Below are 23,477 nucleotides of genomic sequence, written 5' to 3' on the forward strand. Positions count from 1 at the left end.
AACACCGATTCCTTTTATTAGTCGAAATTTCACGTACGATTCAATGTCCAAGAGATTTTTTCAATTTTTGATATTAGTACTTTTAATGCAATGCGTAAAATTTGTTTATCTATGTGAATAAAAAAGTAAGATAATATTTTTAAATAGAATGACCGCTAGATCAACTGAAACGAATCATAATGCAAATCATCTCCGAATATGACGTTCGTATAAAAATAACAAATCAAATATATACTCTTTTCAAGTTTTCTATTTCTCGATTATTCCCTTTTAATTGTTCAGATCCACTGAAATTCCTCCTTTTCTCGCTCGACTAATATTCGTAATAACAAGCGTCATAAATACGAAAGAATCTTACTGTTTGATTAGTCCTTTTAAAATGCTTGGAATGAAATTCTTTGCCTACTTTTTCGCTCGTATGAAAACAAATGCATACCGAGTGGCAAAGTAAAATGGAACGAAATGCTGATTGCTTGTGAAAAAGTACCAAGTACTGTACCAATTGTAGTAGCATTGGCGAAATTGCAAATAGGTCGGAATGCTACCGACAACAAGCCGCGTTTTAATGGTTCATAATTTCTTGGTGATCGTGTATTTATTCGTCGTTTGTTAAATTACGCGAAATTTATTCCTCGAAGGGTATTTAGCCCGATAAATACGTAATTCCCCTATATTACCCGAACGTGTAAGGATTTCATAAATTTTAACGAAACGAACAGGTTGAATCAATTGCGATCGTTAACGTAGAAATTCGCGAGTTTCACGCAGGGGAAAAGTGTTTACGAAACTCTATTTGGAATGATTCGCAGAGATAACAATAGATTATCCTTTAGCAAGTATCGATAATGCGAGTGAAAATCACATTTGAAAAAGAAATATCATTTTTCATGTTGTAATTGAATATAAATTGCAAAGCGATAACATTTAACTCTCTCCTTCTAGTTATTTATGTGAAAGCTTGTATGTGTATGTTTCGAGCAAGAAGTTCCGAGAATTTAATTTCATAATACAAAAGACAATAATTGCACCAATTTAAATTCAGAAGAATGAGTAAAACTGGAAATGAATTCCATGGAAATGTAATCAAAATATCGTCAAGTGGCTAATATTTGAAAAAGCATTCGAAATTCGTGTTATTGATTTTCAAGTATAGAAATAAAGCGCGTAAAAAGCTGATCAAACTACAAACGATCGATATTATAACTTCATTTTGAAAAATTCGATATTCATGAAAAATTTCAGCAAGATATTCACAGAAATTATGATGTCGCTGAAGAAACGAATGTGAAGAAATCAATGATAATTTCATATTTTAATTACTCTCTATCGAACCAAGTATTTCTAGAGTACCAACGCGAGGAACCAGAATTGGTTTCTCCAATGCAATAAAATTTCCAAACAAAAACAGCGGCATATGTGGGAAGCGTTCGGACGCGGACTTCGTCAAACTGGATGCAAAGACGACAACCAGCTCGCGTACACTCGCCGGTAAAGCTCCATGATCGACGTACCGAGCTTTTTACGCGGCTGTCAATCATCGAACAAACGTCGATACTTCGATTAAAAACGTAGCCGGAATAGAAACGCAAATTAAAAGAGTAAAAGAAAAAAAAAAAAAGAAAAATAAAAGGGAGCAGGGAACAACAACAACAAAAAAAAAAAAAGAAAGCGAAGAAAGACTCGCGTCAAAGTGTTGCAAAAAGTGGAAGCGAATCGTTTCCAGTTTACAAGCTTGAAACTCCCTAATCCCTTCTGGAATCAGATCTGGCGGCCAGCCAGGAAACCAAATGGAGAAAAGGGAAAGAAAAATAACAAGAGAGCCGGGAGTAGAATTAAACGCGAGGAAAGGATTCGAGAGGATTCGAAATGAAACGCATTAACTTTTGATCCCTCGTCGTAACCGCAACGGGGACGAACCGAGGTCTGGTGACGGGATTAATATTCACGTTTCGTCTGTGACGACACCGAAATCGTGCACGGCGAGCCTTTCGATTAATCGATAGCGACCAGAGGTCCCGTGGTCGAGTCCTTCGTTGCAGTACCACGGGCCTCCGCACACGGAACACTATGAATATTTCACGGATCGATCGATTACCAGGGACTCCATTCGCGAGGGTCTCTTGCGAGGAGCAGGAGGACGGTGGTGGAAAGTAGCCGGCTACTAAATATACAATGCGTCCGAGGAAAAAAACGGAGTTCGTCCTGCACGACTGCATCGACCGCAATTGCGTTCCAAATGTCGAACGATCGAAACGAACGTTTCGATGAAACCCCTGCCGCGCCTCCACCCCTTCTCAAGATTCCTAGAATCGTTTTTTCTTCCATCTAGAATCGAGAGCGCAACTGGCAAGTTACGCGTGGGATGAGTCACGCGATTCGAACGATTAAACGATTACGTACATTGTTACAAAGCAGGGAAGAAAGCATGGAAAAAGAATCGTGGAAATTATCGTCGGTTTCGTAGAAGAGCGTAACGCGACAAAAATAAATTCTTCGAGGAATTGGTTTAAAATAGGAAGTTTGAAGTAGAAGGTTACTAATTGTAAGATTGTTTGGTAATAGGCAAATTTGTCTCCATTTACAATTTAGATAATATTTTCTTCAATTTTGAAAGTTTCCTATTAACAAACAAACGAAATAATATTTGCCAATTTCTGATTGTTCTTAGCTTCTTAGTGTTTCTAATTATTCGGCAGAGTACGTATAATTGGCCCGATAAAGAATCACCTCGTAACTTCAAATTGAGCGTAAGAATGTCAGATAGCGTAACGTGCATTATAGATACTTCCGTATATTTCTGTTATCGTGTGTACACGTGTATTTCTTTTTTCGGATACCAAGGAAAGGAAATTGACGATTCCAGCTTTGTACGTATAATTTTAACGATGTTGACTCGTTACCTCGAATTCTTAATTTACTACGTAAAGAGTTCACTGCAGCGAGGAGGCAACTCCTAACATTTAACTTGTATTTATTAGAAAGAAAGAAAAGTGTACAAAATAATGAATATAAATAATGAATATAATAACGAATATTAATCGTCTATTAATTTACAGTAAATTACGAAAATCGATGCGATTTTCATTGATCTTTGTTGATTTATTCGAGTTACTGGAAAAGCGATGCTACCTCCTTGTTACTGCAGACCCTTCAAATCTAGATCAATAATTTACCAAAGCTACATCGCCATCGCTCGTTACACTCCAACACCCGCTAATTACCTTATCTAAACTAATAGGAAAACAAAAATAAGCAGCTCAAATACTGGTTCTCGTATCACCCGAACGCTCGTGAGAAACGCGAGGTCATCGTGCATCGCGCTGACCGCAATGCAACGCTTGCTTCATACGTTTTGTACGAACGGAAACAATGAACTAACGCGTGTAAGCGTGGAACAAACGAATTTACGACGATTTTTTGGAAGCAGAAAATTGTCAAATCGTGGAGAAAGGTCATCGTTTATGAGATGCACCGTGAAAAGGCGTCTCGGGTTATCCTGTGCAGGACGTTTCTGCTGCGAATCAGCGATTCGATATGGCGTTGGTATAGCGAGCGCGATATTTTCAAATCAACGCCGTTCGAACGAAGGACGAACAAAGGAGCGTCGTAAGCTCGTGAAATATATAAGTATAGCGATTTTCTATATTAATGTCATTTTATGATTACAAAGGGATATTTTAATACACGAGAACGATAAAATATCTACAAGCGAAAAGAACTTGTTAGCTCGAAAAATTTTATCGAGCAAACGGAGAAGAAAAATTGTCAACTTTACTTTTTTAAATTTACCTTGAAATTCGAGATTGTTTATATCGTTTTCCCGTAACAAGTAAATTCATGAAAATAAGATCTTCGTTTTTGGAGATGGCGAATATTAATCGTGCAGCCGACTAATGAATTGAGAATTTCACACAAAACTTATACTACTCGTATAAATGTTAAGGCAAATAGTGTTTCCATATCTTGACAGGCAATATTTTTATAGATACGAAGAGGTTGGTAAAATACGCGTTTAGCTGCAGAAACACGTGTAACAAAAACACATATATAATCTTTAATTCAATTTATAAAATTGCCCTTCTACGAACGATCATAAATATGATCTATCGTGTCTTTTACCTGTGGTCTTCATATGGAATATATGCATGATAGTAATCGTACAATATTCCCACCATCAAAACAATCGCGTTATTGAAATTATATAAAAGCAGAATTTTCTCTGAATTTTTGATACGATTATTCGATACAATTAGTTTTTTCCCCACAGAAACCTAATAAATTCCTAGAACGCAGCTAATTTTGTCGCAAATTACGCAGTTTTCCGATTACTATTTCATTTAGATTCTACCGTTTAAACATTCATAAATATTCATTGTTCTCGTGTTGCAAACCTGTTCTTAGATCGTATAATTTCTGCATGTATATTAACTTTGGCAATTTAGTTTTCCATTTGTATTTGAAATAGCAGACACACGAGGACGCTATTGAATATCATCGGTATTAAAAAACTAATATTTGGGACAAATCAAATGGTAAAATGTATATATTATATATATATTGTATATAATGAATGGCGATTACTAAACGGTAGGTACTAAAATTTCAAATGAGAATAGAATTTGCAATTTATACGATACGTTATGGAGATTTCACTGTCCATATATTCACTGTAAAGAAAGATATTAGCGGCTACAAACAAGTAAGAAGTACAAAGAAGGCGTTAAATCGAAAATAAGAGAAAAAGAAAATTCAAAGAGCTACGTAATTAAATGTCTCTGCTTCTCATACCTCGATGGAATCTCCGCCACGTCGATCCACGAATACACGGCACACATCCTGCTTACAGGATAACGTCGTGTTTTCTCGAACAGGTATGTTTTCTCTGTACGTTAAAGTCACGTTCTGCCTTCCGTTTCCGTTTCTTCGCGAATCGTTTAAAGGAAGGTGAAAATTTCGTACGCCGATGGAACTGGACAGAAACGCTGCGCGAATCAACCGAAACGTTTCTTCCGTGTTTCAAAAAATCATCTCGTCTTCCCTTCACATATTTTTTTCTTCTTATTGCACTATCTTCTACTCGGAAGGAGAATCACGAACTACGTAAAATACAACCACGACTCGTCTTTCCTTTATAAATAATTCGTTTCCTTCGTTTCCATCCGTCAGGTAGATTTCTAAAGTTGGCGTATAAATCAGGCGAAAATCGATCGATCGATCGATCGACTTTGACTGGCTACCGCTTCTTGGCTTATTACGCAAGCTCGTACACAACGGAAATAAATAAACAAGGAGGAGCAAAAAGTCAGCTGCGAATACGGGCAAATACCACGGTTATAGGAAACGTAGAAACGAGAAATTAGGCTAGAAGATTTGATAGAATTGCGTCATGTCATGAGTTAGATATTGCACTGGTTCGCTGGCCTAACACACCGTCGTTAGATACACGCGCCGACTTGGCTGTCTCCGATGCGTTTGGCGTGCCCGACGCGCGCTCTCGATATCGTGTTTATGTCGATGCGTGATAGGAATTGGGTAAGAGCTCGCGAGTAATCGTGAACACGCGTATATATGTACGACTGCATCGAAGCAGCTCCGGGGACATTTCCCGAGACAGACGTTCGCGAATGATATTCGATAATCTCTCGTTAACGCGATGTAATTAACTATATAGCTCTGTTAAATCCGATGAAATGCACGAGATCGTACGGTTTCAAGTTCTGCTTAGACAGACGTTTTACAATAATATTTCATCGATACCTTTCTGCTGCCTAAATGATATTCCGCGGGAATTAGTCCGAGAAAACTTTCGAATATTCTGAAAGTGTTTTACAAACGCTTCCGTTATACCTGATAAGACATACGAGATACTATGATTTTAAATCTTGCTTAGACGAAGATTTCGAGATAATATTTCTTTCGTACTTAAATCCGCTGCCTAAATGACAACCTGTGAATTAACTTAAGAAAACTCTCCAATATACTGAAAGCGTTTACGGATAAAAGAACGAAGAATCTGAGAATCAAAGGTACGTTGTACGTACATTGGATAATTTTTCTCGACGAGCTTCGAATAAACGAGACCGCAAAATTCAGCCAACGATGGCAAGATGAACGTTGCGTACGAATAACAAGAAGAACGAAATAAACACGCGACGGACAAAGAGGCAAAAAACAGTTTCGAAAAGCCGTTATCGACGCCGGCGCACTCGTAACGCGACTTAATTAGCAGCCCCGCGCCGCGCTTAAAATTTTGTTTTCTTCGCTTTAGTACGTCGTCGTGTTTGAACCGCGAACGTCCACGAACGCAAACTGAATCGAATTTCGCCATGTGTGGACGTTTCTCTACCCTCCCTTAACCCCGTACATCCCTTCCCCATCGTCAGTCCTAACCCAACCCCCCTCCCCAGACCCCCTGTAGCCCTTTCTCTGTGTCATAATCGTAATCGTCGGCGCGCGAATCCCAACACCCTTCCCCTTGTCAACTGTATAAAATATTCTCAATCGTATCAACAACGGTCACATCGTACATCGTACAACGTTATTACATTATTACAATAGTTTATAGTTAATCGTAATCAATATAATATTCACAGCATTTTATGAAAATCTCTTAAAAGCACCAACCGTGGCGGCTCAAATTTTTTTTTTCTTATCCATTCGTCCTCTTCCTTTCCTTCCTTCCTTTCTTCCTTCCTTTCTTTCTTTCTTCCTTTCTTTCTATCTTTCTTCCTATCTTTCTTTCTTTCTTTCTTTCTTTCTTTCTTTCTTTCTCTCTCTCTCTCCCTCCCTCTCACTCGACCTCTCTTACACTGTCCGTTAATTGTATCTCGCGTAATTTATCTCGATTTAAAAACCCGATCTTCTATCTTCATCATCCTCTTCATATTCATCTTCTTTTTCTCTTCTTTGTCCCCTTTCTCTCCCACCCTCTCACTCTGCTTTCCTTTCTCACTTTCTCTCGCTCTTCCTCTCACTCACATATATATATATACCTTCAATAATTTATCGATATATATATATATAAGCTAAACGTTTCGTCTTAAAGCACTGATTAAACGAGGGAGCTCGTTTTAACGTGTCCCTCCCTCTGAACACGCGTTTACCAACCATCCTAACCAAAATCACAGGACTAACTAGAAACACCGCCGGCTTTTTGCCTCGTCGCTCAGTGGGGATCGATGAACGCGAGGTGTACACCCTCCGTGGATACGAACGAAAAGACAGGAGAGACCAGGAACGATAACAGGGAGAAGCGATCACGGGAACTACTCGAGGAGACGAGCGCCCTGTGACACAGCAACGGAGGAGGCGCACGAACGTTTCTCGGCTGTTTAACACGACGAGCAGGAGGCTGAACGACGGAACCTGGTGTGCCGAGAGAAGGACACGATGACAGACGACTACCAGGAGAAGAAACAGTAATAGTAGTAATAGTAGTAGTAGTAGTAGTAGTGGTAGTAGTAGTAGTAATAGTAGTAGTAGTAGTAGCAGTAGTAGTAGTAGTAGTAATAGTAGTAGCGGTAGGAGTAGTAGTAGTAGTAAGTGGGAGTAGTAGTAATAGTAGTAGTAGTAGTAGTAATAGTAGGAGTAGTAGGAGTAGTAGGAGTAGTAGGAGTAGTAGGAGTAGTAGGAATAATAATAATAATAATAGTAGCGGGGATAAATAACGAAAGAAATACGAGAAACAACGAGCGAATGAGAATGAGGCACCACTAGTAGTAAAACTGCTCGTGTCCGTGTTCCCCTTTCCCTCGTCGAACCGCATCATCATCATCATCATCATCATCATTATCATCATCATCATCATCATTCCCGGCGTCACGCGGGCAACGACGTCGATTCTCCGGTAAATCGTCGGATGCGCGATCATTCGCCTCTTATCGAGAGAATCCTCCTCCATCGCGGTGGTGGCGATCGATGAAACTATAACGGCGTTGATCCCGTCCAAGCGGTACAAGGACGCAGGGAAACGGAAACGAAGAAGGAGAAGAAGAAGGTGTATCGATCGGCGATTCTTCCTCCGGCGGTGGTGAACGTGGCTGTTGTTGCACGGTCTAAGGCGAACTCAATGATGCGGCGGTGGCGGCGGCGGGGCCTCTTCCTCGGAGGGATCCACGGGGCTCGGGGACAGGAACTTGCGCACATACTTCGGATAATGTGTCTTTTCGTGGGCCTTCAGTATCGTCGACCTCGAGAAGGTCTTGCCGCACAGCGTACACCGGAACGGACGTTCTCCGGTGTGCACGCGACAATGGTCCTTCATGTGGTGGCGTAACTTGAAGGCCTTGCCACAGAACTCGCACTTGAAGGGCCTGTCACCTGTATGCGCCGGTAGGTGGGCTATCAGAGAGCCAACGTCCGGGAACGACTTGCCGCAGAACTTGCAGAGGACGACGCCGGAGGTCGGGTCCGAGTGGGCCGCGAGCTCGAGATCCATCGGCTCGATCGTACCTGCGGTGGGGTAGTGGGCCTCTGGCGGCAGGTGCATACCGGGTTCGAGACCCAGCTGAGCCTGCAGCTGCAGGTGGGCCGCCTGCTCACGGTACTTGAGCGACTCGAGGCTGTGCGAGAGGATGTGCCGCGCCAGCTTGCTCTGGTGGAGGAACGAGGCACCGCAGTACATGCACGCAAACATCCGCTCATCCACACCCATCAACTCCTGCAACCAAACAAACAAGAACATCAACTTCTTGTCTTCCCTTTAGCTCGTCCGTAACACCCCCACAGAGTAATAATGCTTCTCGCTCTCCGCTTTCGCTTTCGCTTTCGCTTACGCTTACGCTCTTGCTCTCCCCCACTCTTTCACTCTCACTCTCTTACTCTTTTCCCTTTTTTCTTTCTTTTCTTTTTTTTTTTTTTTAATCTATTTAATCATCTATACATCTACCTATCTATTTATCTATTCATCTATTTTGTTTGCAAAAAAAGTTCCCGTTTTCATTTCCTCTTTTTACTTTGAAGTGATCGTTTCAAGCAGAGAACAGATATCTCGTTCCGTCTTTCTCTTTCCCTCCGTCACTTATGATACGTGGACGCTATATGCACGTTCCCGCTACTTCGCCGCGACAAATCGCTCGTTTCGACGCTACTCGACTCACAGCGTACACAGATACACATATATCGTATATATACATATATGTATGTACGAGCCGCGACTCGCCGGGCTTCAATCGGCGCACGTTCGAAAAAACTCGTGTCTCACTTTCTATTTTTTCTCTTTTTTCCACGCTCTTTCTCTCCCTCTCTCTCTCTCTTTCTCTTTCTTCCTCTCTCTCTCTCTCACACACATTCTCTCCGTTTTTTTCCCGTTGCCTCTTGCGTGTTCTCTTTGCTCTCTCAACTTTTAACTATTTCTGCTTGACTGTATTCTCTCTATCGCCACTAGACCGTTGGTTAAGATATAGAAAAAAAAAAAATGTAGTAGAGAAAAAAAAATAAATAAAGAAAGAACAGGCAAGGCTTGTCTTCGCGAGACCACTACTTTGTAAGAAGCGCGTTTTTGGCATGACCGGATGTTACGCGTGTACGCGAGGTTCTCCTCTGTCTTTCCTTCCTCCTCTGTATCATCATGATCATCAACCCCTCTCGTTTTTCTTTTCGGTGGAAAAAAAGAAGTCCCTGAAGGCCTGACGAGAAAATGATAACTCTCGACGGCATGTAAGACGGTAGCACAAGAAGTTGACGCTCATTTTTGTTTGGCACGACGCGCACCCCAGAGATATCATATGTATAATGACATAAGGAAACTGTCTGATTTGTGTGTGTAAAAACAACGTATAAGGAACGTGTTTTATATATACACACGTATATGGGGATTCTTATACGTGCCTATATATGTATAGACGCGTATATGTGTCGTATCTGGGATAGTGGGCGACACATGTACGGGCCAACTGGCAACCCCCACAGCCTCGCTCAAGAACAACAACAGCCCACCCGTCACCCCTCGTCCCTCCTCCGATTTTTCTGTTCTTTTTTTTTTCATTTTCTTTTTGCGTATCTCTTTTTATCTTTATATTTTCCAAAAATCTTTTTGCTTATACACGATCATTGGTAGTAACCGGGACCAAGATGTCCACTGCGGCGTAAAAAGGGCTCGCCGCAGCAAAAGGCATTGCACTCAATCCAAAAAAACGACAAATCGAAATACAAATATTACAAAGTAACAAATGGTAATATAATGAATGTCAATATAATTTGTATATGTATAAACGATAGATATATATATGTATACATATATATGTATATCGAACGTGAGAATATATATATGTAACTTGCACATAATATCAGTACATGTATGTAACGATATATATGTATTGCGTAATATATATGTCGTGTATATATATGTATATACATATATATATATATATATAAAAATGTAGTAAAAAACAACCATGGCCAAAAACGAAGGTCAACTTCTTGACAGTGAGCTAGCAAGACAGGCTGGCAGGATGGGACGAACAGGAAGAACGTAGTACGTGTTACGCGCCGGTTTTCCTTCGATTTCCAGAGGAAGAAAGAAACGTCCGAAGGTACCGTCACGGATCACGATTTTATCAACGTGATTCGTTTCAGCCCGTCGAACCGTGGAAATCCAATTGGAAGGCAGGATTCACGATTCCAAGGACCATCGGGATGGGGGCAGGTTTCACGGTTTCCAAAGGATCATATGGGTTATTACTCGACTTTCTTTTTCCGTTTTCACGAGAACAGAGAAGAGGCAGGAAAAGTTAGAGCAAGAAGACGTAGAGATACAAGAAGATCGATGGAAAAACAGCGCGCTAAGGAATCGACAGACGCACGAAAATAGCGAAAAGAGAGAGGTTGGACAATCGCGTAAATGGATTAGTTAGAAAAGAACGAGAGGAGCGAGAGAAACAGAGGAATGAAAGAGAAAGACAGACAGAAGACAGGACGTATGCACGGAGCATGGAGAAGTGAATTAGTTTGGAAAAGAAGATAATACGTTCGTCAAAGATAGACGAGCATGCACGATTGATCTCCTTCTGCGCAGCGCGTCTCGACGAAGATCTTTCTTACGGGGCACTTAAGCTAGAACGATCGGCAAGCGGCTAGGTCCAATTTGTCATTACGCTTGTCTCTTTAGTGAGTCTGTTCTTTTCTTTTCTTTTTTCTTTTTTTCTTTCTTACTTTAAACGTCCTATCACGTCTATGCAAGATTCTCAAAAAAGGGAACACGAGATATCGTATATGCGTAAAGTCGGGTGTATCGTAACGTAAACCTCGAATCTCAAGTCAACGAAGGATGTACGTGTGTACTTCTGAACTGTTCTTCTCGTGAACGTCGATCGAATTCGAGCTCGATCAGGATCGAACTTTGCGCTCTGGTCAATGAACCGTTAACACTGTCACGTGATGCATCCTTGGAAATCACTAACACAAATACAAAAGTCCCATCGTACTTCAAAGGGGGGAATGAACGGTTTTTTCTTTGTATCGTATTCTTTTTTTTCTTTTTTTTTTTTTTTTCGTTATCGAACATCTCCGATCACACTCTACTCTCGGTCAGGACGACTAGCGACTCTGTTAATGACACGATCACTTTCAAAATTAGCGGGGAGAGCAGCAAACAGCAAAGCACTTGGGCACGCATGCAATAGACCCACATGCAAGTGAACTCGAAATATAATGTATGTCTGTCTATCTATCGGCGGTGGATAGATAGGCAAACAAAAAATAGATATAAATAGATAGATAGATAAAATGGATCATGTTGAAACGTTGTTCGAGCTAATCGAACGACAAATTCGTCATTGCCCGAACGATCTTACGGACTCTTGTCAACACCAGTGGTGTCGTTAACGAGTAGCACGTAAACGAACGATTCGTCGTAATCTTCGTACGACACAAGATTCATCGAGATCCAACAAATTGTAGACGTTTCTATTTCTCTATTTTTTCTTTTATACTTTGTTACTAATATCTTAATATATTTTTCTTTCTTTTTAGTTTTTTGAAAGATTCGCATCAGCTCATCCACAATCCAATGGTAATGCCGTCGTGTGTATGCGATTGCAGATGAGTCGAGCGCGACCGGCGATACACAACCGGCGATAACCGTAATCGATATATAAATGCAGAGTAAAGAGAAAGTACGAGAATAAAAAGTAGTCAATAAATTGGAATATATAGTACGGAGAAAGAGGGAAACTCACCGGATCTGGTGGGAGTCTGTAATCCGTGGATATTTCGCTGCTCGCACTGCGCTCTTCGGTCGACCTTTCCCAGTCCATCTCTTTTTTTAACGACTGCAAACGAACATCGGGTTCACGTCAAAGTAATAATTGGATAGCTGTCGATGCTATTGGGAAAAGTATGAACTGGCTTGCCTGGGCCAACCGCGCCCCAAATCATTAGCATTTATGTATCGTACTACGTTCTCGAAGAAGCCCGAGTATGATTAACTCGATTAATTATTCTAGACAGATAGACAATATTATGTAAACGGGACAAAGTTGTTCGATTGGAATGCAAGCGGTTAAAAGTGTTTGTATGTGACTCTCGGCTACATTACTTAACGCAGGGTAGAAATAACATGTAAGTTAAAAATGTAATGACCGATGTACAGTAGAACCTGCAGTATACGTATACGTCGTTCAAAAACTATATCGATCAAACGTATGAATTAAAAAATGCAAAATATTATTTTTATCCATCTACTTCTTACGAGAAATAATTTCATGGAAGTAAATCATTGATTCTTGAGATACTGGATACTAAGCATCTCGGAGGTAATTGAAAATTGCGAAATTTACGAAAAGAGAAGTTAATTTGTTTGACTTCGGAATGTTTTACACGTATCGCTATTTACTGGATTTTCATTGCTTATTGCTTCACATGCTAATCAATAACGTTCATACAAAATTTATGGTTTAAAATTTCACGAGTGTCTGTCGTATGAAATAACGTCGAATTTTTAATTCTGAATTCCACTTCTAAATTCGATGATTTTTAATTTGGATCCAGCGTTCAAGTCGGTATCATATACATATCGTAAATGTGCGTGATGTAGACGGTGGACGTGTTAATACACAGTGTGTAATAGCATCAAAGAGGCAACGTATGATACTAACTTTTGAAACGAAACGGAAGATACTTCAAAAGGTGGGAAATGGTCAGAGTGACGCAAAAGTCGCAAAAATGTATTACGTTGAAAGCATTCTCATTCCGTAGCACTTATATATACTATATAAGGTATATGATACTAGAAAAAGAAGTTTTACACAGTTTCAGATACAATTTAACGCGTCAAAAGGTTACCACGGTTCAGCAACAGAAAGGACGAAAGTCCTATAAGTAATTAATAAAACGTAGATAATTAATAATCTTATTACACATTCTAGCGACACCGATACTATTCCTTTCGATGTATAGAATAATCTCTATGAGGAAAGATAAATATCTCGTTATATAAAAATTCTTTTATCTGACCGACCATGCTTTGTCCGGAAACTGAAGGTTCTACTATACACGTTGTAGAATGTCTGGAAATTAAACGTCTAATGCTTCTACTTAGCGTTATGCAGCTTTCACGTTAAAAACTTGTTAACATAATCGATTGCTCCGATCTCGTTTATTTATAAAATTTGTTGCCAACGAATATTTTCAAATACAACTTCGCACGCGTTGTTTCTTGCGCAATGATACACATTTTCAGTGATGGAATAGAGTACACGTACAACGATAAAATACAAAAATGTATCAGACGTACAAAATTACAAGTATTACTGTCAAAAAAAAAAAACTTCTGCAAATACTTCATAATTTCAAATCTATCCACAAAATTTTCCATTTTAAACGAAGAATGATTTGCAAGTAACAAGGATATAATAACTCGTTGTTTAATAAACTATTAAATATTCCTCCGCGATCTGCTACTTTCAGAATCTACACGAATTAAATATCTCTGTGGTCTCCGTATATTTCATAAACCATTAACGTTTTACATTTCTCTTTTTAACACATTCGCTGCGTCCCGATCATAATAATATTATACGTCCATAGTAACGTAAATATTCCATCAGTTGGTTTCTTTCGCGGCAAATACGTTAAACATTCGGCTCGAATCTTTCAATCTATAAATATACTATACAGATATAAAGAGAATAAAAATTGTACTCACAAGTGGAACTTGTTGGACCGGGGGTAACCCCGACGGACCCGCGAGAGGCTCTGTACTGTGCGGGGACGGAAGCCGGCTCTGTGGTAAGTTCAACGGTAGCACGCCAGGCGTGCTTCCTGTATTGTTACTTAGACTCATATCCGACGGTCCACTGTGCACCGAGATCGGACTAAGGGAACCCCTTGTTTCTTCTAAACTTGCGGCATCTTCGGAATCCCTCCTAGGTCGATCAAGGGCCAAAGGTCCTGGACAAGGGCTACCGGGTCCGGTGGGCGATGCCGGACAATCCGTCATGTCTACCGCCTCGGTCGACTCGCTGGTGGGTGGTTGGGCTACGTTTTGTTGGGGTTGCTCGCATTCTTTCACTCCTGCCGATGGCAAACCCGTGCCACCGGATGTATTTCCTTCCCTGTCTCTCTCCTTATTGCTCGCTTCCTTTATACTTTCACGTTCACGGTGATGTTCTCGCGATGTCTCGCGTTGTATACCCTCGGATGTGCTCGTGTGTTGTTGTTGTTGCTGCTGTTGTTGCTGCGGTTGCTGCTGCTGTTGTTGCTGTTGTTGCTGCTGCTGCTGTTGTTGCTCGTCCCTCGACGCTACCGCCGCGTTGATGTTCGTCATATCCGCTAGACCCTTCACCTTAAGGCTCTCCGCTGTCTTTAGGAGGGCCGATAGCTGGCAGTACTCGACGTTTACTTCGCCTTTGTACATGAAGTCGACGAGGGTACGTAGCTCGGCGAAACGTACGTCCTTTAGGATGACTATGGGGTGGCGGTTCGGGTGGTCGAGGAATAGGGCCTGGAAATAGCTGGAGCACGCGGAGAGGACTACCTTGTGGGCACGTATCGAAGGTCCCTCCGTGCACGCCAGTGTCACGTCCACCAGCGACTCCGACTCCAGCAGTTGACTGAACACACCCAGCAAGTTGCTCTGATGATTGTTCCACCTCAGGCAGTAATGCTCACTTCCCATGTCTGAACTGCACCCCGCAACCCTGCTGCAGAAGAAACATTTGTACCGGTCCGTGTGTTAACTCTTCGGCTCTTGTTGCGTTCATCTTGAACGTTTCTCTCTCTTTTTCGTTTTTTTTTCTCGCTGTTCTTTTTCATCCCTCGTTTCTACTCTTTCTCTCTTTCCATATTTTTTATGCGTGTTTCTTTCATATTTTTTTTCTTTCCCTCATTTTACGCGTCGCTCGCGTGCTCATTGTCGGCCGCGCTGTTCACTGCTTCGTTGTTGAAGTTTCCGGGGTTAGTTGCTCGCGCGACACCCGTGTGTTTTCATTCGCATTGGGAACTGCGCGTTCATCAGAGAGAGGTTTCGATCGCTCGGTTAAAAGGAAAGGGAACTGGGCGATCGGCGAAGCTTGGGATAAATTGTACAGTCCGGGTTAATTAGTTAGTCGATCAACATCCACATGTTCTGTTTTTGCGTAGTATTATCGCGTTAAATTCAATATTGATACTTCTGAGTTACGTGAATGTAATTGTTTGAGTCAGGTGATTTAAGTTGAAGCTATTTTATTTCCTATATATTCTACGTTGTACGCGATAAACGCTATTAAAACGAGGTTCGATCAAATAAGTCAACCCGAATGATTGCGAGTCACCTACGATTCAACGATACCAAACTAGTCGAACAGTATCGATAATTTTACGTAATCACGTGGAGTTAGTTTTTACGTTCCACATAGTCAACTAGTTTCTAATACTCGATTAATTAAAATAGTTCAAAGTAAACATTAAATTAGAACATCTTGGATATCGTTTAACGAAGATGCAAACGGTACTTCGCAAGTTTCGTACCAGGAACGCAAAGAAGTTGATACGTTAACGCTCGTGCTTGTGAAAATCAAGCTCGAGCATTGGTGAGTTTCGCGCGATGGTCGACTATAAAACACCCTGCTCGAGGCACCAATCTCTTGGCGAGGTACAAAAACGACTTTGTTCCAAACTCAATTATACGAACTACGTAAACGTGCCTGCAAATTATGAAAACGTAGCGTGAAAAATCCTTACAAACTGTTATAAGGAAAAACGTCAGAAAATTTCTATTTGAGAAATCTGAATGTCGAACGTGTTTGTTCCTTTATAAAAAATACTCGAACGCAAATGACAGTTGCTGTTTTACCCCTTCCTACGGCTCGTCCAACACTCCTCCTCGTACATCCACCTGCCAAACTAACCCAAAATTCCATCCACTGATTGCCGATGTGTACACTGCGGGTTTACGACACGATGTTATTACGGAGGGCACAGAGCAGATGCGCGATTTCGCAGCTACGAAGTAATACCCAAGCTTCGACCTCTGGCTTCGTAAACAAAAAAGATGAAAAACGATAGATCCAAAACATTTCTGAAAAAGTAACTTTTGTGCCAAAATATTTCTTCCATCGCATCGATGACAATCGTTTATTCCGTATGTGCGTATCGTACATTTAAAAAAATGAACGACATCGTTGTATACTTTCTCTTTTGCAAACGTTGTTTCGTCCACCGCTGTATAATATTAAACATACACTACGACCGTTTCTTCAGTGCAATGAATTAACTCGAGTCGCAAATACGTTTAAAATTTACGTTAATTTATCGACTAAATTCTTACATCGTTAGTCATCGATAGCCAACATAGCGCCATTAGCAAACCAACTATCGGTCACCAATGACCCTCACGATATCCAATTTATTCATCTTCTTCGTCCGTGGAAACACAGAGGATCTGCGTGAAAAATGTAAATTTTATTCCCAATTGCCGAACTTCAAAGCGATCCTAACGTTCATTAGCCATTCGCATAGTCGCTGATAAAACACCTGTGATCGTGCCAAAACGGTCAGACACCGTTACGCAACACGGCCGATCGTTCCTCCGCCGGTAAATCACGATTTCCTCGCGAAAAAGTACCGTGGACGTCTAAATTGGAATTCCCTGTCCGCATGGTGGAAAAGCGCGTGTAGTCGCGGCACCGTCGCTATCGCAATTTCCTGCGGCATAAATCAGCGTCCGCGGAAGCGCGAAGTACGCGCAGTCGTTCGTTCGTTGGTCGGAGAGGCGTCGCGGGATTTATTCGAACGCGGCGCGCGTTTCTTAACTACGCGCGGTCATCGTTTAATTCTGGCCACGGAACACGCATCCGCGAAAGATGCACGACCGATATCGGCTGACGATACCGCGCGCTCTTATCTTTCGTTATTTCTTGGACGATCGTGAGGCAGTCAGTTTGCTATTTATTCGCTGGCATGTCCAAAGTTTCGTTGAGTTCGTTAAGTTATACGCGTATGCATATGTATGAGTATATGTATGATTCATGAAAGCATTCAGACACTTGTAGAAACTTTTTATAACACTTATGAAATGTAAAATCTTTTATTTTATGGAATACATTATCCGCGCTGCACGAAACATCTGGTGAAATTTAAAAGAAACTCGCGAATGAATGACTGTCAAAGGTGACTCCGGTGAATACGGAGAATTATTTATATAATGGATAGTTGACTGTTCAAATATACTTTTGCGATTCTCAGATTTCTTTCAAGCTTCATCTATACGATCATGATAATTCGGTTCTGTTACAGTGCTAATGAAATTTCAAAATGTTACCTATAACACGTATAACATGTTCAAATACTTTGGCGAGCCATCGTACACGTTATTTGTATTTAGACGATACGAAACCGCTTTACCAACGTGAATCTGCTATTTACCGTGATATTCCATTCATCGGAACGAAATATTAGCTGCTGTCCGATCAACGGAACTGGTGTTAATCGAATCCGCCTATCGGAACGTGAACTTGTACTATAACGATGAAAAATTACAGCCACATAGTCAGGAGAATCGATAAACTTTAATTATATGATCTATTTACCCCTCGATAAGCTTAAACGAACCGAGCTTGATATAAGTCTTGGAATTTCTTTAACTATTCACATGACTCGTGTGTTAATCAGATTATCGTTTACCATCAATTTCTACGATCAATTAACAGAGAATGAACTTTAATTCTTCCAAATACAAATACAATACAGCTTATTTTCAACAGAAAATAAGAGAGATATAGATAAGAAAATTACAATTATGCCCGAGCGATTGGAAATCTGACTGACAAGATAACGCGTCTTCTTCGTTTAACGAAATAAACTGGAAAGATTTCGAAGTCAAACGATACGTACATCCGACAGTCAAATTATTTTAAGTCTACCTTGAATTTAGGCAACATAACTAATCCGAACGAGACTTAGAACGCGTGAACACGGTACACGCACGTGTCGCAGCCATGTGCACTTACACGTATGTAATTATCCGCGCCACGAAGCCCGCGTGGACGCGCGTGTTCGCGTGATATATCGGCGGATGGATATGCGCGCGCGATGGCGTGTGCTAGCACCGAGCGATGCTCGCGTGATTCCTCTGGAACCTCTGATAACGCGGCACAACCTCTACGTGATAATACACGGAACGGTGTATCGTAACAACAAAAGAAAAAAAAAGAAAATAATATTTTAACGCGTGACAAAATTACCGTGGGATTACCGGTCGTTCGACGTTTGAATAATACGCCGAGAAATGCCTAACGCTTGCGCGTTACTCGACAACAGCCTTGTTATTTGGGCAATGAAACTTTTAATTAAACCGATTTACCAAGCTGCCTTGTATCGCTAGATTATGGAAAACAGCGGCAAGACGTTCATCATCACCGTGATTTTGGAATCGCAACAGAATTTCGTTTATCTGAACTTGGTTCACTGCAGCGAAATCTTAGCGCATGATTAATCGATTAAAGATCAAGTGGGTCGAGGAGAAGACCGTACCGATCGCCTTCGTAAATTTAAAAGTCGACGAGGGAAACGATGTGAGGAATACTTTTTTTTTTTCATTTACTGCCAGATTTATAACGACTGCTCTGTAAATAAGCTTGTGGAAGTTAATCGGTTGTTCTCTTTCAGAGATCGAGCAATAGTGGCGCATCCAAGTGAGAAAGTAGGGAAAATTGAGAAGGTTCGAGTACCTGATATTTCACGAAAGAAATATTAAGCGAATTCCTGGAATTAGCTTTCATAATTGCGATATTAAAACGTAGAATTCGATAATGGAATACATCGATTGGAAAGAACGTTGAAAATAAATCATATTTTTTGATGTTTCGCAGCAAGCTACTCTCGACACCTGTTCATAATTTCTAGACCTGTTTCAAACTGTCTCGACAGAATCACGAGAATCGGGTCTCGTTACGGTGCTGGTAAAATTTCAAAATGTTTCGTATATCGTGTAAAGAACAGCCAAAAGTGTTGCAATGCTTTTACAGGCAACTATAGGTGCGTGAATAATTTCTAATAAGATTGTAAATAAAATCTAAAATGTTCAACAGGGAACAGATTTCACGCACTCCAACAACATTTGCAAACTCGCTGGCTATGCGTCCGTCCATGAGCCGCGTGAAAAACCGCGTTGAATATTCTTCGCGTGCTCCGGAAACTTCGGCGCGTTTTAATTAGAGCTTGCGGCTAAATTTGCCCGGCGGCTACTTCGCAAACTTTACCCGCGTGAAATCCGCCAGGAATGCTTACTATACACGCGTGTTGAGTGCCATGGAAGGAGAAAAGAAACGATGACGCCGCTAATTTGAGCACCGGCATCGACTGATACTCAAGGGGTGTACGAGCAAGAAAAATGTTTTCATTAAAGTTAAACATCGGCTTTTGCGACTCTATCTCTGCCACCGTCCAGGTATCAAGCGTACTACGACTATCACTGTTATCGTCCATCTAAATATAGCAACATGCTGTAATTACATTGATCATTTTCAGACTATAACATTCGCTACCACCGGAAACCTTCAAAGTTACGATGAATGCACAGCAACAACGTCATCGTTGAACACCGTGTGATTATTTCATCGAGATGCTCCAGCTTGTGTCAGCGGCATGGTAAACAGTGAAACGTTACGCTGAATCATTAATAACCTACTTCCGAGTGAATCTTTTTCAGACAGTTTTTATTTAATAAAAAATAGATGGTCTTTACATAGTTTGATATGTACTTGTTTTTTTAACTTTATTTACGTTAATTGAATTAATGTCCATAAACTTGCAAGTATCGAGATATTTATCGATTTTAAAGCAAGCTCGATAATCGAATCGAAAAGAAGCTTGTTAGAATTTCGAATTAGTACGAGATAACAAATCGAAATCCATTCGAACTACGATTAAAAATATAAAAATTGATAAACGTAAAGTTATCGATATGGTACAAACCTTTTTACTTCTCGTCTTAGCATTCATTTTAAAGCAACATACATATATATATGTGTGTGTGTGTGTGTGTGTGTGTGTGTGTGTGTGTGTGTGTGTGTGTGTGTGTGTATCTTTAACGTTGGTACATTCAAGTAAAAAAAAGTTATCTTTTATCGATAGATGGTAAATTGTCTTTTGCCAGAAGGTTGGGTAATTATAAAAAATTCATTGCTATTACTCGATTAAATTTATAGTTCGAATTTTGGGGTTGATGATAAATCGAAGTTGTGGGAAAGAGCGTTTTCGAATTCCGTTTAGGGACAGAGTGGATAGCGGTGGTTGGTTAATTATTTTTGCTCCCCTAGTTTGCTAATATGTTGTTCGGAATTAATTATGATGAATACGATAAATTTAGGGCGAGTTTTATGTAATTTAGTGGTAATTAGCAAGTTTTCGATGGCTGAAGGTAATACTTGGTAATGAAGATATTTTGGCAAAATGCAAACGCCCGCGTGTCTTTAAATTTGAAACTAAATGTTAAAATTATTAGCTTTTAATTGAAAGTTACCGATTGCCTGTTTACCACGTTACTCTTGCATTTTTTAAATAATTAAATTTCTCGAAATTACGAATTTAATTAATACAATCCATAACCGAATATCCTGCGATCAAACGTTACAAAGAATAATAAACCAAACTTTATTAACTATTATTACCAGTTCGGTTTTCATTTAATAACCCGAACTCTGGATGTATAGGAGTGTTGCGTATGTATTTACACGTTCGTAAAGTTTGTTATGAGAAGCTACCTCTGCTAAACATACTTAATAATGGTTGAAGCAATCGCAAGCATTTATAAGAACTTGCAAACTCTAAATTACGACTGGTTCGTAACGATCCCTAAGCTCCGTAATATTTATACTTATACAACGTTCGGTGTGTATGCGAATAGTGTTTAGACTAAACTTATATGACTACACGAATGTCAAGAATGCTATAATTTATGTTTCTTCGCTAACTTTAGCGAGGAATTAAATATGCGATTACAAAGTTTCTAACGATAGCATTTTCTATGACTTATTATGTTGCTACGATCAAGAAAATAACTCTTCTTAACGAAAATAATTTTCCGCGTCTTTCGAATTTTTCTATACTTTAAAATGAAAATTGCACGATACAGTGATACGATGTATAATACGCTTTAAAAATAGTACAGTGCTTCACTTTGTTGCATCTTTTTTATAGAGTGTATCATTTGTAATATTTTTTACACAACGTAACGTTAGATCTATTATGAGTATTCTATAATTAGTACGATAAATTCGAGAACAGATCGTTATTTCGTTTACTCTCATTTTTAAGACACATGGAATATCTGCCAAGACCCAGTCATGCATATTAGATGAACATTCTAAACATTAGAATATTTTTATGCACAAATTTAATTGGCTTTAATTTAACAAATATCGCCAAAATCTATTTTGCTTCATAAGAATTAGATAGAAATTAGTAATATCGACGGAATACGTGTTGTCAGAATTGGTGGTTTTATAGAAACACAGCACCCTGTCGATGGCAACCATATCATCACCATGTTGCGCTGTCTTCGCAGCAAGGAGCTACTAAAGAACACGGTTGTAAAATCATATAATATCGTGGTATATTTCTTGCAAAAATTAATGCTTCGCGAAACGTGAACTCTACTTGGTATATTTTAATGTCTTTGACATTGTTCGCACAACATTTCAATTTTGTTATTTCTTAAATTCTTAATTCATTTTTCATATTGCAGTTTCTGTCAATTTGTATGTTCCCATGTATTTCTTCGTCCCTCGTTTTCTCCTTCTCATTTTCATCAACATGTCCTAAATTATTGCATCAGGAACATACTCAGCAACGTAAACTTCATTTTCCACAAATTTGCTCGAAAGACACCTGCAACGAAACAAAGACACGCGAGCCGGGAAGTAAGCTGGATGTATAAAAAGCTGTAGCCTTTAATCAGGAGAAGAATATCAGGAACTTGCAGGTTTCTCGCAAATTAAGCGTGCTACGATGCTTCTAGCTGACCTTTGCTTCACGCCCCTCGCTCTATTTCGCAATCTTCCCTTTGCACTTTCTAACGTGCAACTCTTACGAGTCTTATTAAAAAAAAAAAAAAGCACACATTTCTCCACACTTTTTACGTTTACACTATCTGTCAGCTTACGCGTTTGTTTGGACCAAATGCGTAAAGAATTATTATTACGTACTTTTGCCAACCTACAACCGTTTGCGACAAATATCGCTTGTAGTTCGACATGCAACGTATCGATTGAACAAGAAACGAGAGTGTCATTCTTTTAACAAGACCTTCTCCTCGCTGAAGAATATAATACTCGAAAAGCGTGCAACATTCATCGACGATTTATCCCACGTTTCGATTTTCAAGAAGCATTTCGTTCACAAGAAGACCGAGAAAAACGTAAAATCTTTCCGACGAAAGGAAATCTACTGGTATTGCTAATTTGCAAAATTCCGCTAATAATATCGATTAACTGAATCGTGCACGAGTATATAACCAGCTTTGCTTGGAAGTGGTCGAATTTCGCGAACGAAAGACGACGAGCGCTTGAAGAGAAGACGAGACAAGGAAATTTTCGAAACCAATGCCAGTAATTCTCGTTAGCGTTAGGCGGAATTTCATTTTCCTGGAGAACGGCCAGTGACTGTGGTGGTTTCGATCAAAGGCGTTTCTTCGTCGGACTTTTCCCGCGGCTTTTGTACGTACATCGCGTTACATAAGCCGACACCGTGTGCATGTCTCCGTTATTTATGTCATTTCAGAGGTTTTCTTTGGGTCAATCCGTTTAGAACGGCGCGCACGCACGCGTGTCCCGACGCCGGGACTGTGACTAAACCGTGCAATCGGTTTAATGTTAAACAGTTCGCCGGCTAGCTACGCAATTAGATTATGCGCGCACGATAAACGGCTACGAGCCGCTCTTCCTGCTCGCGAATCTGCTTTCACGAAGCGCGCGCGCGCGCGCGCGAGGAAGAGAGACTTTCCGCGAGACCGGCCACGCGATCGGCTCGTCAGCTGCGCTCGATGGCGCCTCGCCTCG

At 40.4% G+C, this 23,477-nt stretch overlaps 1 protein-coding gene across 5 annotated transcripts in view; it reads right to left on the reverse strand.

The window, feature by feature from the left end:
- Positions 1 to 23,477, reverse strand: part of mamo (zinc finger protein 628-like) — a 100,798-nt gene that overhangs the window by 49,462 nt on the left and 27,859 nt on the right. For 2 of the 5 annotated variants that reach the window (XM_069117346.1, XM_069117347.1), the window contains exons 2-3: positions 14,144 to 15,137; positions 12,177 to 12,269 (exon numbers count right to left, since the gene is read on the reverse strand). In XM_069117346.1, coding sequence (XP_068973447.1) covers positions 12,177 to 12,269; positions 14,144 to 15,115 — 1,065 coding nt within the window. In that variant the 5' untranslated portion in view covers positions 15,116 to 15,137. Of the gene's footprint in view, positions 1 to 3,628; positions 8,660 to 12,176; positions 12,270 to 14,143; positions 16,559 to 23,477 lie in introns of those variants that run through there. The other 3 variants (XM_069117348.1, XM_069117344.1, XM_069117345.1) reach the window with 3 other exon arrangements.

This window comes from Bombus flavifrons, chromosome 7 (genome assembly GCF_040668555.2).
Source record: "Bombus flavifrons isolate JBK064 chromosome 7, iyBomFlav1_principal, whole genome shotgun sequence".
Taxonomy (NCBI): Eukaryota; Metazoa; Arthropoda; class Insecta; order Hymenoptera; family Apidae; genus Bombus; species Bombus flavifrons.